The sequence below is a fragment of the Aspergillus foveolatus genome, assembly GCF_047715535.1.
Source record: "Aspergillus foveolatus strain CBS 279.81 unplaced genomic scaffold BDW70scaffold_22, whole genome shotgun sequence".
NCBI lineage: Eukaryota > Fungi > Ascomycota > Eurotiomycetes > Eurotiales > Aspergillaceae > Aspergillus > Aspergillus foveolatus.
The window spans coordinates 144,833-161,757 of record NW_027396086.1 but is presented as its reverse complement, the minus strand read 5'-3'; the positions used below and the strand labels follow the sequence as shown (position 1 = coordinate 161,757).

The following is a 16,925-nucleotide window of genomic DNA, read 5'->3' as shown; positions in this document are numbered from 1 at the left end:
ACATCGTCTGCTGCTGTTGTGACAATGCAAGGGTCACCCTTCATCTTTCTGCTACATACTACCGAAAGCACCGAAAGCACCGGGGAATTGCAGTGTCAAAACTCCTCATTAAAAACCATTTCTATGCTCAATATGTCATCTCATAATCATATAGCATAGCAAATGCCACTCATGTTTTTGCTTAGTACGCAATGCTATGGATGCATATGCATATGCATAAAGACTGCTCCCATCTTCATTCCATACCATGTCGATCGCCCCAATGCATGATCATAACTATTATCATTAGAGATCCAATGCAGATGCATTACGCATTTAACGTAACATGCTAGTCGTAGTCATTATGATGACTACCGCTCCCAATTCAACTCTAGTTACCGCGAAGTTCGGTGGCCCGACGGGCGAGAGGCGGGATGCGGCGCAGGATAGGGCTGTGTGGGGAGTCTTTAGCAACGGACATGTAGAGCTCGTTTAGTCGCGCAATGAGGATGTCCATAATCTTGGGAGCGACCTCTTGGATATCGGTATCCTGCAGAAAATTAATACCGCGCAATGAACGGGGATGGGCGGGCGCATACCCTCAAATCAACGGTCTGGAGGACTACTTCTAGCCATGCAAGACGCTCCATCACATTTGTCTGCAGAGAGGAGGTAACCGCAACACCGACCGACAGTGCCACAATAGGAGAAAGGTTATTCAAATACGAGGGGTTCAAGCGAACAAAGAGGCGATCAAACAGATCAGCCTGCTGCTCGGATTGAAGCCACTGGTGCGAGTTAGAAATATTCCGTTGCGTACAAATAAAATGCACAAACCTTGACAGAACCCTCTTCATATTTCCCTTCACGCATAAGCTGCGCAATCTCGGTAATCTCCCTATCTTCAGGACTAATGGAGCCGGTAAGCGGAGTCGGCGAGGTAATGCCTAGGTTCTCGGAGCCCTGCCTAGCTTCGGGTCCACGCTGCGCGAGAACTTGATTCAAGCGCAATACTTCGTTCTGAAATCCGGTCTGGGCAGCCGCCATGGCAGTGACGGTGTCCGAAAGTCCGCGAACCAAAGAAGTGAGCTGATCAATCTTGACGGCGTCAGCTTGGCGCTGGGCTTCAAACTGTTTCGACTGAGCCTGCATTCGCTTCTCCGCATCGTTTGCGACCTTTTCAGCTGCCCGGAGTGCAACGTTCTTCAGGGTAGGAGCAAGGCTGTCATGCACAGTCTTTGAAATTTGACTCTCAACCTGAGTGCTCAGCTTCTGGCTAACAGCATCTGACACGACTTTGATCACCTCGGGCTGCTGCAAAGCGCGAGTAACGGCGCCAGGCAGAGATTGGCGCAATTCATGAGAGATAACGCCGCCAGACTGCTCTGAAAGAACGGTAGTTAGTTGTTTGCTCATGGCAGCAGAGGTGACATCGCCCAGTGCAGGGACAACATCAGATTGAATTGTCTGCTTAATGATACGCGCGAGATTCTTCTCCACATTGTCAGAGAGCGTGCTCGACACCAAGCGCAATACCTGGTCTTGCTTCGAGGCAGACGCGGCATCCCAGCTGCGTCGCTCTTCGTCGAAGCGGGCGTAGAGTCCTTCTAGCTCTCTTCCGAGGCTCTTGTTGAATTGGGAGGTGACCCCTTCTTGTAGGGTTTCAATGTACTTATTCCAGTCCGTAGACTTCAGAGCCTCGCCGTTCGGTTGTTCAACGGTTGACGGGCCCTGGCTGGTGGCAACCACGGGTTCCTTCTTGACCTCTGGTGCTGTCGCTGCTGCTTTCTTTTTTCTCTTCTTATCAGGCTTCTCCGAAGATGTCGCAACTGTTTCCACAGACTCGTCGGCCTTCTTCTTTGGCGCAGCCTTCGTGGGGGATTGCGTGCGCTGAACATTGGGCCCGGGGCTTGTACCCACGCTATTCTCAGCACCAGGTTCAGCCGTGGCCTTGACGAATTCCTTCGGAATGACCTTCGTGGGAGTGCTTACAGAATCGCCGTTGACTGAAAAATCATCGGCAATGTAGGGAGGGAAAGACTGCAGATCAGCAATCTCAATCAAGCCTTCCTCTAGGGCATTGACAGGGCGGATTATTCGGTTGTCTTGGCCCAAACCAAGGTCCTCTTTCTTGATGTTAAGGCATGTGACACCTCGGGAATGCATAACGTAAAGCTCAAATAGGCCGTTGTCTTCCCCTGCCGCCTTTGTGATAGGAAGGAGATCCAAACTGCGAAGCTGACCTTTCGAAGCAAAGGAGATCTCCCGAATACCGCTCAGGCACGCAGTAGACTCAGGTTTGGGAAGACTGTTGTCCTTTTCGGCAGCACGCTTGATGAATGACGCCTGCGACATGGACTGCAGATTGTACCTGGGCGCCGACAGGTGAACGAAGTAGATAGAGTTTCGCGTCGGGTGTCCAACAACAAGAATGCCGGACGATGGGTGATAAGCAACACTGCAGATGGCGTCCGACTCGTTCTCGTGGGGAAACTTGAGCTCCTGCACAGCCTTGCCTAGCCCAATATCCCAGAGCTGCAGGGTGTGGTTCTGCTTCAAGCCAACAAGAACATAACGGAGAGCCATCGACTTCACATAGGGGCGCAGCTTATCAAGAAAGAGGACGGACGTCGGCCATGACTTCTCCGTAGGAGTACCAGTCACGAAGGTGCTCAGCGGAGTACGAATTTCATTTGACTTAATCTCAGCATCCGGGGTATTGACAACCTCGCGGATATCCCAGAAGCGGAGACGGCCGGTCTTATCTAGAGAAGCAATGACGGTATCATCGCCACTAAACGTGAAGTCTTTACCGGCCTTTCCGGTAGAGATCTTCAGAGCGCGCTCCTTGAAGAACTGCTCAGTATTGACAGTGCGGTTATTTCCCGAGACGCCATAAGCAGGGTTTGCAGCAGCTTGTGGAGATAGGACGTAAATGTTCTTGCCCCGCCCAATCGCGAAGAATCCGGGGTGGCAAGAGCTCCGTTTAGCCCGCGTTTTCAGCTGGCCGCCGGAGGTGTTCTCGTCAGAAGCCGGGAACGGAGGGAATATGAGGCTTTCGCTCTCCAAAGCGTCCTGCTCAAAGAGATCTCTATTTTTCTGAGAGATTAAAACCCAGTACACAGCGCCGCTGACGCCAATGCCCAAAATAGCCTGGTCATCAGAAGAGCCGCCGACCGGCTGCGATGTGCACACAGAAACGTTGAACACACGATCACGAGTAGATCGGAGAACCTGTTTGTCGCTCCCATCGTCTTGGCGGATAATTCTCATTCCACCGTTCTTGGCAAGGGCGTAGACAATGTAGTCGGGAGTGGCCGACGTCAAGGAACGGTCTAACTGGTCGAAATCCTTCTTCAATCGAGCGATATCCATTATCCCATCATCGCGCAAAGCCGGAAGCTTTCCAGCATAAGGCTTGACAATGATTGATATGAATGGTTTCAAGGGGAAGTTGTGTACGGGGACAATGCGCTCTTCGTCCTTTTCAGCACTATCTTCAGCACTCTCCCAGCTGTCTGCCAGCGCCTCTGCAGCGCCATTTGAGGGCTCCTTTGCTCCTTCGGTAGTTCTAACTTCTTCAACAACCTCCTTCGAGACCTCAGTCTCACCGGTAGAGTTCTGAACAGCTGTGGCAGTAGACGCTACGGTAGCCTTAACGGTATCTTCCTGTACTGGCAGGGCGGACGTGTCATTCTCCTTAGCCATCTTTTCAAGAGACTCGTCAACATCCTTGGTAATCTGCTGTACGAGTCTGTCAACCACGTTATTAACAGCTTCCTTCTGGTGCTCATCCAAAGGGGGTGACTGGGGATGTCCACGTTCAGTAATCAGCGACGCGGGGACAGACTCGACCTCAGCAGTGACGTTCACTTGCTTCGTAACCTCAACAGCCGGGCTCTCGCCTCGAGAATTAAGCTGTGGAGTTCTGCTCCGTGAAACTGCCGCCAATTGTTCAAATGGGTTCACATGGGCAAATAGAGTCTCTGTTGGGGTGGGCTTGTCCGGTTTCCCAGAAGCTTGCCCCTTGGATTCCGCAGCGCCATGCGTTGACGGCGTGAAGCCTCCAGACTCGGATTCAAAAGCGTTCTTCTGGGAAGAGATGGAACCAGGAGTTTGGACAACATCGGCCGATTCTTGACCTGACTTGGGCCGGTTGAGCAGACGAAGCAACATATCTTGAGGTTTTTCAGTGCTTGTCGCGGGAGACGGACTCTCTGTAACGGGCTGGGAAACTGCCTGACCCTGCGGAGCAGCAGTTGCAGCAGCTTGGCCCGGCCTGTTGAAGAGAGTAGCAACCAAGTCCGACGCAGAGATGTTCCTGGAGTGGGATCTCGGTACATTTTCCACGCCGGGTGCCGACGGATGAGTGTGGACAGGCTGTTCTATGCCCGCAGGGGCCTGTTGCTGGACATTTCCAGCGCTCGGCTGGTTGAATTTGAGAAGATTCAGTAGATTAACGGAGCGGTCAGGGTTCTGGGGCTGCGGTTGGTGCTGCGGAAACGCTTCGCCCGGAGTGACAACATTGGGACTGAGAACGTCCGAACCATGACGGGGCGGGAGATTGACCGGAGACGGGCTATGCAGCGTCGAGGAAACAGAGGGATGATGGTAGCCCTGCTGATGAAGATGAGGGTGAGCGTAGCTCTGGCCGTCATGGGCCGGCTGCTGAGGCCGGTATCCATGCGGGTAATGCTGGGAATACTGGGCCTGCGGCATGCCAGAACTCTGCGCAGGAGTGCTCGACGGCGAAGGACGAGGCCTTATGCTCGCCAAAAGAGCTTGGATATCATTAGGGGTGGACATTTCTGTCGCTCGCCGTGAAAGAAGACGACCTCCAGGTGACAATCTAAGCTCAGTGTTACCGCAAGAGCTCTCTTTCGAGAGTCAGCGGATACAGGCGAATAGAAAGGAGTGAAAGAAGAGACAAGCTGAAGGATTAAAGACCAATTGCAACGGAACAAACCAAGCAGAATGCGAAAGGAGAGGATATTATACAGCGAGAAGCGAGAGCAAGGGAAGAAGGAGAAGTCGGGAGAACGAAGCAAGTGAAGATTCAAGTTGTGGCTGGAGCGAGGCTGACCATACGGTAACGGTAATTTACAGTGGCGTCCATTGATCCCGCAATGGTGAAGAATCGACTATCTACATCAATATTCCCGTCTTTGTCCCCCGGACTCGAAAAAGATTCAAAGGATTAATATTTACGACTAAAAAATGGCCTGCTAAGGGTACCTTGTTTATATGAATCCATTCACGTTCTGAATTTGTTCCATGTAAATTCTCTTTTGTCAGCGTTCTCCTGAATCTTGACCTTCTTTCGAAACTGGCAACACCAGCGGTTTTCGCTCCAGCTGTACTCAGTATATCGTCCAGTTCCAGGATCGACTGACTGATTTTCCTCAATATGTTCTGCCTCAGGAGGTAAGCAATCATACGGCCCCCATGCAAATATCAGTCATTGAAATAGCCGCCATGAAGGAACCGTAACTGACAAAATCCAGCTGGCTCCCCCTGCTCTTCATCCCAACCAACGCGTCCCCGCTCTTCCTCATCTCCTTCGTTACCCTTACCTATATTCTTCACCGACCGTGTATCTACTGCTCCGCGCTGCTCGTCATCCTCTTTGCGTCAACCTGCAACTGGTCCGACCGATGCTTCCTCAACCTTCGCGCTGACTGGTTTGCGCCCCGCTACACGCCCTACGATGCTCCCGCCCAAGGCGCGGAAAGCGAGTCACTAGCAGGATACATTTTTGACACCCTGAATAGCACTGCAAAAACTCTTGCAAGTGCGGCCGTTGACGAGACACAAAGACGGCTCTCTGGAGGTTACCAGGGTGCTTCGGAGGCGTCGGAGGAATTGACGGGCTTTGGTCTGGAGTGGTTGAGGAGTCTAGTTGGGAGGCGGGAATGGACGCTGCCTTGTGTTGACGTCAAGGTGCGGATATAATCTGTGTTGACAGGGCTACCCTCTGAACTTTTGAGGTTTACTTATCTTGCTTCTTGTTCTGTTTTGCATAGGCGTGGATATTGATTCTTCTTGCTTTTGGCGGGACTATATTATACCTTTTTTCTCCTTGCCATACTATCGGTTCTAACAATTTTTGTTGCCTGGCATACATCCGGGCTTTGCGTGTGCATACCATTATATATACTGTTCGCATGATATGTCTTCGAAGTGCCACGTAGCAATCATATTTGCATCAGGAGCATCTATCTTCACGCATCCATGCCTCGTATAGACCGTGATTACCTAATTATGTTCGCCTTTTAGTCAATCTCTGACGAAGCAGATGACAGTCCTTTTCATTATTTCGTTTTTCCTCATGGGCAGTGCTCGAGGACTCTCCACCAACTGACAATAACAGGTTAGCGCTCCGAGTACGCCGGGGCCTGGATAATGATTCCCAGCACAGTGAGCGATGATGCTTTATAACCCTAGCCAGGAAGGTATGTACGTAGATACACCCTACTTACTCGGAGTACATGTTTCATCGAAGAGCCATAGCATAGCGAAAGCCATCAAGAATAAAAAATGCAGGAAGATGGCTATTGATCAGAAACTTGAGTCACTATTACGTACATCGCGAGATAGGTATCTAGAAGAAAAGCTGCTAAAAACGTACAGTAGATATAAACTCGGTATGGAGCCTGGAAGGAACTCATCTCCTTACTCCGAAAACCGCAACGCAGCTCATAGAGTAGCTTCGGGGTTATAGTAATCAAAATGGCAAAGATATCGTGGTCGACAGAGGCACATTGGCACATTGGCACATCCAAGACAATCATTCGTGGGAACATGAACGGGGGACATCGAGAAAAAAGAGGAACATAGCTGGGGTTTAGATTATCGAGGTCGAAGTCGGACTAGCCGGTCCTTCTGTGATTAGCATAAGGTGCAGTTGAGGGTATCAAAAGATTGCGCGAAAGGATCGTCGGGCGATGGTACTGTTAGTCGGGCGGGCGAGGGAAGGACGCTCTCATAGTTGTTAGGCTGGTCGGACTGATTTTTTTATTGCTTTTATGTCTGTTAGCTGGGCCGTATTAGTTGTATCCCGGCATTGGCTGCGACATTGGCATGGGCCAGTCATCTTCTGTGATGCTACTCCAGAAGATCCAGACCATGACGACTGAGACCAGGGTGAAGAGCGTCTCGAACAGGGCGCCGTTAATCTTTCCGTCTGTGGCCTGGCAGAGGTGAGTGCTAATGACATAGTTGAATATTTGTCCGATGGCGAACAGCAGACCGGCTGCGGAGAGATACACTACAGACAGTCAGTTAACCAGGACCAGAAACCAGCTTGAGGGATATACGCACGCATTGGGCGGAGCTCGCCTAGGATACGGACGACGAGGAACGTTTCCAGAAAGAAGAACACAACCAGACAGACGAGGGGGAAGAGCTGGTATAGTACATAAAGGGCGATATTCCGATAGCCGTTGCCTTCGTTTGTCGCAAACTCGCCCGTCCAATCAAAAGCCGTGTCCAGGGCAATGTATCCCGTACCAATGAAGAAAACCAAACCGGAAAACAAGAAAAGACCGATTGAAGCAGGAGTTCCATCATCGAGGAATTGGAAACCGACTAGCGCATTCAAGAGGAGGATCCAGCATGTCATAGTGATCGCAGCTATGTGAGCAGCCGAAAAGCCCTACAGGACATTAGACCGTTGAATACATACAGCGGGGAACCGAACCTTTCGGACATCATCCCTGAGGGGAAAGCCGCCCACGGAGAAGATCTCGCAAATCTCGATGATAATGTATCCCAGCAAGAAGAGCTGCATTTCTCTGTCCATGTCTGTGAGCTTCCCGCATTCCTCTGGGTCGGTCGATCCTCATACCTTCGGCCAACCGCCGCTTGTTTCCGGTCCGAGCGCCATATCAGAACCAATGAGACAAGAATAGCTATGAACGCGAGCAATATAGACCCTATTTCCATGAGCAAAAGGCCCTAGTGGCCGAAGAACATGCCATACCGAGATTTGCAAGATACCGGCCGTCGCTAAGCCCGATTCCACGAAGAGCGCACCCGCCATAGATCGCATTAGGGGGTTGATTGGAAGAGACGAAGAGCTGAGGGAGATAGGGTTAGCTGCTGAAGGCTATTTGCGCAAATCCGCCAAGATCGGACGAAGAGCAACATACATTGCAGACTGGAAGCGTGGAATCGCGACAAAAATCCTGCCCGACGGGGAATAGAATGCGTCAGTACTATTCTCCACGGGATGCCGAAAGTGGATTTGGCAGCGACTCACGTCAAAATTCCCAAACTGAGTCGAACCCATAGCTGCTCAGGCTGGATCAAACAGACACCATGCGAGGGAAAGAAGGGAAGTCGAGCGTGGAGCGATGGGCCCTGGTCGTAACTGACGACGAAACTGACGACGAATTCGCCTGGTGGACCCACGCTTAGGAACCAGTAGTTACGATCGCGCCGTTATAGATCTGAGATGCGGCTGGTCTTTGATGCTGCTGGTTGTGCTGAGGTGCGACGTATACCGGTAGATTATCCGGTGGAATTAGGCCGTTTTCTGAAGATGCGAGAGACACGTTTCGAGGTCAGCGGTGGACAGGTCGGATTTGAGGCGCAGCGGTCTGAAACAGATCGTAACGGGTGAAAAGGAGTCGCGGTCCAAGTCTCCAGCTAGATCCCGATTAACGAAAGACCCCAAAACACGAGGTTACGCCAAGTCACCGTCACCGAATCGAGGTGTAGGGGATGCAAGAAGTATCAAGAGAGCAGAAAAGAATCAGTGGAAGAGAAGTGCAGGAATTGGTGATGATAGAGTCGAGGCCAAGATTTAGGAGCACACTGAGGGGAAAACACGAGATGGCGCAGCAATTTCCGCTGGATCTCGCAGGCTGGAACGACTCAGTTCAAATCAAGTGACGACAGTCTTGGAACCCTGCAGAACGCAGGGAATCAGCGACTATCCGCTCTCTAGGCTCTTTCTATAGGGTACTCCGTATATCTTCTACTGCTTTCGAACTGTTGATTGACGACTGGATCGATATTATTGATCCCCTTTTCCAGAACTTGGTTCAAACGGTTCACGGTTAACTATCCATGTCCCATGGATCGGGCTGGATTCCGGATTCTTCAGTTTCATTTCCAATGTCTGGTCCCTGAACTCACTCAATGTAGCTCTCAAAATCATAACAATCCCAGATCGACGGGTCAAGCCAGAGTCTGGTCCTTCGGCAGACTCCCCGTCGGCTCAATAACTCCAGCTCGTCGCTGGGCAACATGACATCAGCCCAGCCACACCACTCGAGAACCATCCATCCATCCTTGATCCGGGTGCAGATTCTGTGCTTCTTGCTGTATGAGGTTTCGGCATACTGCAGCTCGTGAGGTTGGCTTGGGCCCTGTAATACTTTGCTACTATAGAGATCAGGCCTGGTCTGTACTGCGCGCGCGCAGCCCGCGCGCAGTCCGGTAGCCGAGCCCCTTGCATCTCTCCAGATTATTGTCGATCGGCATAGAAAGGAGTCAATTGTTCAGAGGTCTGCGATCTGCCTTACATAGACCAATTGTTCGCCTGGCAACTGGTGTTAGGAGGGCTGGTTATTGAGTCGAAATCTCAGGCCTGGGGCTTAGGGTGCTTCCCCTTGTAGGTAGTATCGCCTGAGCAACGCAAACTTTTCGCTCAACTGCAGACTTCAGCGATAGGCTTGAGCATCGTGTTACTGCCTCTATCAGGATGGATTCTGGACCAAGTGATCGGCTTACGGAGGAGAGCCAAGCTTCGTGAGCCGGAATTGCCTATTTGGAACGGTCCATCCCGCAGTGCATCGAGTTCTTCGTTTATGGACGCACCGTACTCAGCTTCGGCTCCTCAGTATCTCAATCGAATACCGTTTGCTGGACTCATCATATCTCAACTTTACGCTGTTCCTATACGACAGTTTCTGCTCGAGAGTCGTCCTCGGTCTTTCTCTGTGCACCAAATGCCAGTTGATCAACGCCGCTATCGTCAGCGACACGGCCAACAATCCCGCACGGCGAAGACATGCAGCCTCAAACATTGAGCTGGATCAGCCCCTCAACACTTGGGCCGCCGACAATGTTCGTCCCGATGAAGCAGCTGCAAACGTCAGCTATTGCCCTTTAACACCGGAGGTCAACCCGAACAAGCTCATCTCGCTGACAGTTTCCTCCTCATTCGGTGTGCATCCTTCACCCAGGACGGTAAATGTGGGCGGGATGAGCGCAAGAGACCGTGAGTTCGAGGAGGTTGACGGTCAAGATATCGGTTGCAGGATTGTACCTGATACTTTGATCCTTTGATCCTCGATCTGCCGACAATGATGTCCGTCTTCAACGTGTATTTTATAAATTGAGGTAAAACTCCGTATCAACCTAGATAACTGTGTATCAATGACTGCCTGATCAGCAGGAAGAATGGGAATGGAGATGGCATAATCTAAACTTCGTCCTCCACTGTTGCAGAGGACAACGCGCGATCCTCTGCTGCAATGTACCTTTTATACCCACCGTCCGTTGACAATGCAACGTCATATATTCGGCGTGCTGCGGCCTTGTCCGTATTCAGCGCCCTCTGCTCCGACATCGCGCATGATGTGGAATTAGCCGACGTACTATTGACGGTAGTGACTTGTTGTCAACTAGGTAGCTTTGGTGCTATGCACCGGCTTCTGGGCCAGAAGACCAGCTTGTCGTGAAATCAAAGAAAGCAGGTCGCATTCGCAGTAGATCCCATACAAAGACTAAAGACTTCAAAGTCTCTAGCCACGAACCATGCACATTGGCTGGAGGTGAAAACTGGAATACTAGAGACTTGGCCGCTCGACCAGGCATCTAAACTAAGTATCTTGACTGAAGGGTCTTTCAGCAGAGAGTTGGAGTGTCATCTCGACCATGAAGCTAGCCGGCGTTAGATGATTTGCACAGCATTGCCCTTTCACGGAATGCAGAAATCTTGCAAGTAGACGACCAGAGGTATATCCGTGGATATTTACGCTAGATGGTACAGTTGAGGCCAAGTTGGTCTGATCCACTGAGCTTCAAGATAGGCATCGCATTACACCTGACTTCGGTACAGCTTGGGAAAAGACGTCGCCAGCATAACCCCTTCAAGGCCATCATGGGTGCTGAAATGCTGAAACAGACATGCGAGTCGCTACTTCAATGCATTCGCTAAGTACCAGGCCGCATTTTATTTCTTCAGCTACACGATTGATAACTTTGAGATTCGGAGTTTCCTGATGACGTCGTTCCGAGTAAAGGGATTATCAACGAGAGAGCCCATAATTACGTTGGGTGGTCAAATCGCCCACTTGCTGTTCCTGGTTATCTCAACCATTGTGCTACGTGCGTGCCGAGGTCTTCATATTCACAATATCTGTCATATACACCATCATGTTCTTTAGCTTGACCGGACAGTAGCCGATAGATTAGCTTTTAATAGATTAGTATGCTGTGGTCTCGTCCCAAGCCTACTAGTAAAATAGAATCATAGTGGATAAATAATGAAGAATAGATTATTTGAAAATCAACAATGAATTGATAGAATAACAAGAACTATGTACTTTGAAGAAAAAGATAAGAATATTCTAGCGATATAAGGTATACGTACCAGAAGTAAAGTGAAGAGTAGAAGAAAGGGGCTCAAAATAGGACGGACTCCGGCGATGCAAAACTGTTCTTTTTTAACCGGTCATTCAAGAGCTCTTTTTGGGTGACCGCGCTGAGCAACGTGTGCAGGTGAGACTCATGTACCTATGCGATATCATTTGAGGGCCAATGGCAGAAAGGCATCTATGTCTAATTGCCTCTATAGTGCTTTTGTTTGTACGAAAAGTCGAATGTCGTATATACGTCGTGCATCTTCGTTCTCGTCGTCATTGTTGCGTACAATACTTCAAGTCGAGGTTGTACCGCTTATGCTGCATAGGTTTTGTGCGGGAATATGATGAGATTGATTCAGAAGCAAGTCTAGGTAGTTTAAGAGGTGAGGTTAGGGCATTCACCCTCTGCGCGCTGGAAAGCGTTGGCGAAGAGGTCCTGCATGGCAAGGTAGTGGAATAGGATGCCGCCGAGAACAGCAAGGTGCCAGATGTTGTGGCTGCCGCCGATGTAATCGAATAGACCTGGCCTCCAGCGTTCCGGAATCTGAGAGGCATAGACGCAGGCACCAACGAAGTAGACGAGAATACTCTTCATGACGGGGGCGTAGAAATACAGACACCACGAGAAGCCACGCGCGTAGGTGAGTTGGGCAAGGGGAGCAAATCCGGTAAGGGCCAAAGTGACGTAGAAGGCGACGCGAACCCAGGCCCAATCCGCGCGATTGAAAGTTGGGTGCCAGGGGAGGATGACGCCGCCGATCCCTAAGGACATAGTAAGGAGGATGTAGACCCAGCGGGAAGTGGGTTCGCAGTAGAACGCTGTGTACTCGGTGGTTACAATGGACGCGGCGACAAGAAGGGAGATGCCAGTGTAGTCGACACAGGCGAAGCGCTCCATTAGTGGTTGATCGGCAATGCTGTTCATTGTGTGCCATAAGGTGCTGCAGACCAGGCATTTGCAGGCGGCGAAAAAGAAAACCGCAGCGACGAGCGTATCGGAATTCGTGCTTAGGTGAAAATTAGGGTTCAGTGGATAGAAATAGAAGGCGATGGAGAGGACGATGATGAGGCCGATTAGGTGCGACCAGATGTTGACAAGCTCATTGGAAAAGGTGAAAACCGAAGTTAAGCACTCCACTTTAGACGAGTGGAATCGGTATCCAGAGAGGATATGCGGGTTTATCCGCCATGGTGCTGGTAGATCCGAGTAACTAATCAAGCGCTTCTCTTTGGCGAGCATAATAGCATGGTCGATATTTTCGCGGAGGGCGTCCTTGACTTGGCGAGCCCGTTCGATACCCTCATCCATAACCTCCCTTGCTTGAACCAGCGTCGAGTCGACTGCCTTCCAGCCATCGTCCAAAGCTCCGTAAACACCGCGGTCCCGAACGGCGTCAGCGCGAGATTCCAATTCCGTCAAAAAGGATTCCATCAAACGCACGCCGGCTTGGGCCTTTTGTTCCAAAGTTTCCTTTGTCGCCAACGCATCGTTGTAACGACTTTCCAGGGTTTCCACCAAGATCTTAGCCCTCTTCTTGCCGCTGCCCATCAGCTCCCCCGAGGCGTGTGAGCAAGAATCCCTCACAGCTTCTAGCGTAGCATAAGCCCTGCGTAGGCTAGTGTCGATCTGGACCATGTGCGATTTGCGATATTGTTCAATCCAGTGAAGGCGTCTCTCCAATTCCGCAAGGAAGAGTTCGACCTAAAAACAAACAATTAGGACACTCATAAAATCACAACGAAGGACTCTTATATCATACCCTTAGAAAAATAGCGTCCGCATCATAATCGCAGGACAACTTTCTCGCCGTATGGAAAGAGTGTCTTCGCTTGCGATCTCGAAGCAGAGCGGTCTCCTCGGATGGAGTGGCTGATGAGACAGCGGTATCGAGATACGACTCGATAGTCACAGACCCAGTAGAGCAAGCCATGGTATAGATAGCCCACGAGCACCCTCCCTATGGAAGATCAAAGGTACATAGCCTGGATTGAAGTGAGCCAGAGCCAAGTGGCGGGTTTAACGGGAACCGCGAGGGATTGGCAACAATACTTACAAGAAGAGAGCGAAGAGGTATAAAGATGTCAAATAATAACAGAAGAAGAATATAGAAGATTTGAGGATATGGTAAAAGAATGAATGCTAGACCAGAACCGAGGTGAGGAGGGAGAGAGAGGGAGGGAGAGAGAAGAGAGCCAGCCCGTGGGAGGTTGGAACTTAGAAAGGCCGAGAGAGTGGGGAAGCCTCCATTGCTCAATCCTTCTTCACGTTCATTTTCGTCTTCCGACAGCAAAGGTTCCTCCCCGTAGGGCGACACTGTCGATCATCAATCAGGTGCATTATCTACATAATTACCCGGCTCTTCAGTCCAATCCGTTGGTGCGTCCTTTCCACGTTCAACCCGCCCTCCCGCCAAACGGCTCCCCAAGTGCCTTTATACGCCATCGTCATTCGTTGTTTGCCTCTTTGCCTGCCAGCATCGTTCTTCTCGCCATGGCTGGTACTGCTATCAGAGATATCGTTTCCGACCCCTCATTGTTGCCTGTCTTGAACACTGCCGCCGAGACTCGAGATCTCTGTCACAAGCTATTGTCATTGCTGGACCCGTCAGGCGCCTCCGACCAGCTCTCCGAATCGCCACAGGCGGTGCAAAAGCACCTGTTTGCTCTTCTTGCTCAGCTCCGAGGTCAGAATCGTGATGCGATTTTCCGAGTTCGAGAAACAAAGCAGCGTACTGCGGAAGCCCGGCAGGAGATTGATCGGCTACATCTGCAACTTCAAAACCTGTATTACGAGCAGCGACACTTGACCGGGGAAATTGCCGCTTGCCAGTCTTACGAGTATGCCACAGCCGTATAAGTCTCAAGTATTTCGTTGCTAAATGGAGATTTTTAGTCATAAGTACCGGTCGCTTCCTCTAATACCGGTGGAGGAATTCCTGGAGCTGCACCCCGAGCACCGCGAGTCAGATGAGCACGAACTGATGGTTGCGCGGATAAACCACGAGCATGCGGAGCGAGAGAAGCTTGAGCAGGCCAGACAGGAACTTCTTAAGCGCAAGCAGGCTCTGATTACAGAGAATAACAAGCGGAAGGAGGACCTAGCCAGCCTCGATCAGGATCTCGAGAAGTTTATCGATGTGCGTTTTTTGCCATGTTTCCTTCTATAAGCTCTCTGCGGACACTGCTAACTAAGTCTCTAGGCTGCGAAACCCATTCAGAAGCTTTTCGAGAAGGAGTACTAAATCTGGTTGTTTTTTAATGCCGCCGCTATATTGCAAGGAGTACTTGGCGCATCGGTTGATACCCCAAAGTGTAGATATTTGGTCAATTGATATGGTCAATAATTGTTTCATTATTTTTGCCTATAAACTGCCTATAATTAGAGGTTAAGTTTGGTAACTGTTCGAGTACTGTTGTATACTTCGTATTACGGTGATTTGAGCGTCTCCGCCTTCGACCGCGGCATCAACACTCAACTACCACCTAGCTTTCTACGTTCCCCCCAACCCCAGATTCACCACTCCGCTCCCATTGCTCCAGCGAATGCGGCATATCTATCGCATTGGAAGTATGTCCTGTCCATCATGAGCATAAAGCAAGAAGACTCTGAGTCTTCGCAGCCTGAGATGACATCCAAACTCTCCGCTTCAACCCTCCCCCCTCCGGAGAAGCCCAGCGCCATACAGACTCGGTCTAAGGTTGTGGCCGCCTTTTGGGCCGTGATCCTTTTCCTGGGCTTCCCGATATGGTGGAAGACGACGTCTATCTATCGTGCCGAATTGCCCATCCAAGAGATGCTCGACTGGGCTGGCGGAAAGGTGACCTCTAAAACGCCGCGATTTGCGAATCGGACTGACAAGATTGTGTACATAGAGTTGCCGCCCTGTGTTCCCGCTGGAGATCCGATTTGAGACTCCATCTCTGCCAGACTTTGAAGCGCAGCAGCTTCTCCGGATCACTCAACATGCCTTGGACGATTTAAACGAGTTCACCGCGCACCATTTACGCTTGAAGCTGGCCGAAGATGAGGCAGACCAGACAACCCAGAAGGCTGATACGGCGCTGACGGTTCATCTGCAGGCGCAGGATGATCTATCAGGTCCTCGCTCGGAGCTTCGCACAGATACAACTATGCTTGATATCTTCTATCCGCCGAGCCAAATCCCACCCCCTTCTTCACCAAGCTCGCCTCTCGCGTCTTTTATCGCCGCGGAATTGCAGCAGTTGTTTGCAGAGGAGAAAGCGATCATGTCACACATCTTGTCGAATAATGCAATTGGAAACAACGCCGTCTCTACGCCAAACAGTCTGGCACACCAGATTTCCCCACAGCTCGCGGAGAGTATCACAAAGCGGCTAAGACGGTCTATGAAATATGCAGAGACGTACCACCTTGCATTCTCTCTATTTACTCCAGGATCTGCGCCCTCCTCTTGGGATATCGAATCCGCCGTTCAGGAATACATCTCTCCCATTGTTCAGGCCTTGTCCCCCATCAGCAATTTCACTGTAGACACCCAAGTCCAGCTTTACGCAACTTTCTCGCCTACGACACCTGTTCCTGAATACGACGGGACACAAGGAGTTTGGACTTTGAAGGAAGAAAACCTTAGCGCCTTTATTAACGCTGCTGAATGGCCGTTGAACCCCAGCATCGGAAGCGGCCCAACAATCAACTTCATTCTCTACGTGCCCGCCCCCTCGCAGGCTCCATTGCTCGTCCAAGAAAGCAAGGCTACTAGCTGGATCATCCCTCAATGGGGAGGCGTCTTTATCCTCAACCCTCCTCTCTCAACATCTGACGGCTCAGCCCAGTCCAACCCACCGCACCTCCCCCGCGACGCTCTCCGCGCCCCCTTCCTCACCTTCTCCCACCAGCTCCTCAGCCTTCTCGGCACCCCCTCAACACCGCCCTCCCTCCCTTTCCGCCTTCAAACCCTCATCCGCATTCGCGCCGCAACCGTCCTCCTCTCCGCCTCCTCAACAATGGGCTCCCTCGCCCGTCTAACAGAGTCACTCCCGTCTATTCCCATCCCGGCAACAGTCGCGTCCTCTGTCGCAACAACGCTTTCCCATCTCTCCTCTGCATGCGAAAGCCTACAGAATGGGCAGTTCCAGGCTGCGTTGGCGAGTGCCCGTGTTGCGGAGGCGGAGGCGGAGAGGAGCTTCTTTGAAAAGAGTATGGTTGGTCAGATGTATTTTCCGGATGAGCATAAGGTGGCAGTTTATTTGCCGCTATTGGGGCCCATTGGGGTCCCACTGGTACTGGGGCTGTTGAAGGAGGTTAAGAGGGTTGTTACGGGGTGGAAGGCTAGGAGGCAAGGGGTCGTTTCGTGATAGATATTACTT

General features: G+C 51.0%; 6 protein-coding genes across 6 annotated transcripts; 2 read left to right on the top strand and 4 right to left on the bottom strand.

The window, feature by feature from the left end:
* Positions 1-2: 2 nt before the first annotated feature.
* Positions 3-4,972, bottom strand: BDW70DRAFT_47892 (uncharacterized protein). Its single transcript, XM_073744101.1, has 3 exons — positions 817-4,972; positions 579-767; positions 3-529 (listed from the first exon to the last, which is right to left on the bottom strand). Exons 1-3 carry the CDS (start codon positions 4,783-4,785, stop codon positions 371-373), a joined length of 4,317 nt encoding a protein of 1,438 aa, XP_073596265.1. The 5' UTR covers positions 4,786-4,972; the 3' UTR covers positions 3-370.
* Positions 4,973-5,142: 170 nt separating this feature from the next.
* On the top strand, positions 5,143-5,950 carry BDW70DRAFT_47885 (uncharacterized protein). Its single transcript, XM_073744100.1, has 2 exons — positions 5,143-5,403; positions 5,484-5,950. The coding sequence occupies exons 1-2, from the start codon at positions 5,387-5,389 to the stop codon at positions 5,929-5,931; spliced, it is 465 nt and encodes a 154-aa protein (XP_073596264.1). The 5' UTR covers positions 5,143-5,386; the 3' UTR covers positions 5,932-5,950.
* Positions 5,951-6,194: 244 nt separating this feature from the next.
* BDW70DRAFT_47837 (uncharacterized protein) lies at positions 6,195-6,903 on the bottom strand. The gene is made up of 3 exons (XM_073744098.1): positions 6,608-6,903; positions 6,459-6,530; positions 6,195-6,374 (listed from the first exon to the last, which is right to left on the bottom strand). Exons 1-3 carry the CDS (start codon positions 6,780-6,782, stop codon positions 6,256-6,258), a joined length of 366 nt encoding a protein of 121 aa, XP_073596263.1. The 5' UTR covers positions 6,783-6,903; the 3' UTR covers positions 6,195-6,255.
* On the bottom strand, positions 6,863-8,486 carry BDW70DRAFT_47796 (chitin synthase export chaperone). Its single transcript, XM_073744097.1, has 7 exons — positions 8,240-8,486; positions 8,130-8,165; positions 7,961-8,057; positions 7,826-7,913; positions 7,679-7,772; positions 7,300-7,633; positions 6,863-7,246 (listed from the first exon to the last, which is right to left on the bottom strand). The coding sequence occupies exons 1-7, from the start codon at positions 8,267-8,269 to the stop codon at positions 7,026-7,028; spliced, it is 900 nt and encodes a 299-aa protein (XP_073596262.1). The 5' UTR covers positions 8,270-8,486; the 3' UTR covers positions 6,863-7,025.
* Positions 8,487-11,936: 3,450 nt separating this feature from the next.
* Positions 11,937-13,829, bottom strand: BDW70DRAFT_47781 (hemolysin-III related-domain-containing protein). Its single transcript, XM_073744096.1, has 3 exons — positions 13,631-13,829; positions 13,337-13,559; positions 11,937-13,278 (listed from the first exon to the last, which is right to left on the bottom strand). The coding sequence occupies exons 2-3, from the start codon at positions 13,505-13,507 to the stop codon at positions 11,953-11,955; spliced, it is 1,497 nt and encodes a 498-aa protein (XP_073596261.1). The 5' UTR covers positions 13,508-13,559; positions 13,631-13,829; the 3' UTR covers positions 11,937-11,952.
* A 238-nt stretch (positions 13,830-14,067) lies between these two features.
* BDW70DRAFT_167972 (phosphatidylinositol-glycan biosynthesis class S protein-domain-containing protein) lies at positions 14,068-16,913 on the top strand (the record flags this gene model as incomplete). The annotated part of the gene is made up of 4 exons (XM_073742346.1): positions 14,068-14,414; positions 14,470-14,713; positions 14,960-15,394; positions 15,450-16,913. 4 exons carry the CDS (start codon positions 14,068-14,070, stop codon positions 16,911-16,913), a joined length of 2,490 nt encoding a protein of 829 aa, XP_073596260.1.
* Between the last annotated feature and the right edge of the window lie 12 nt (positions 16,914-16,925).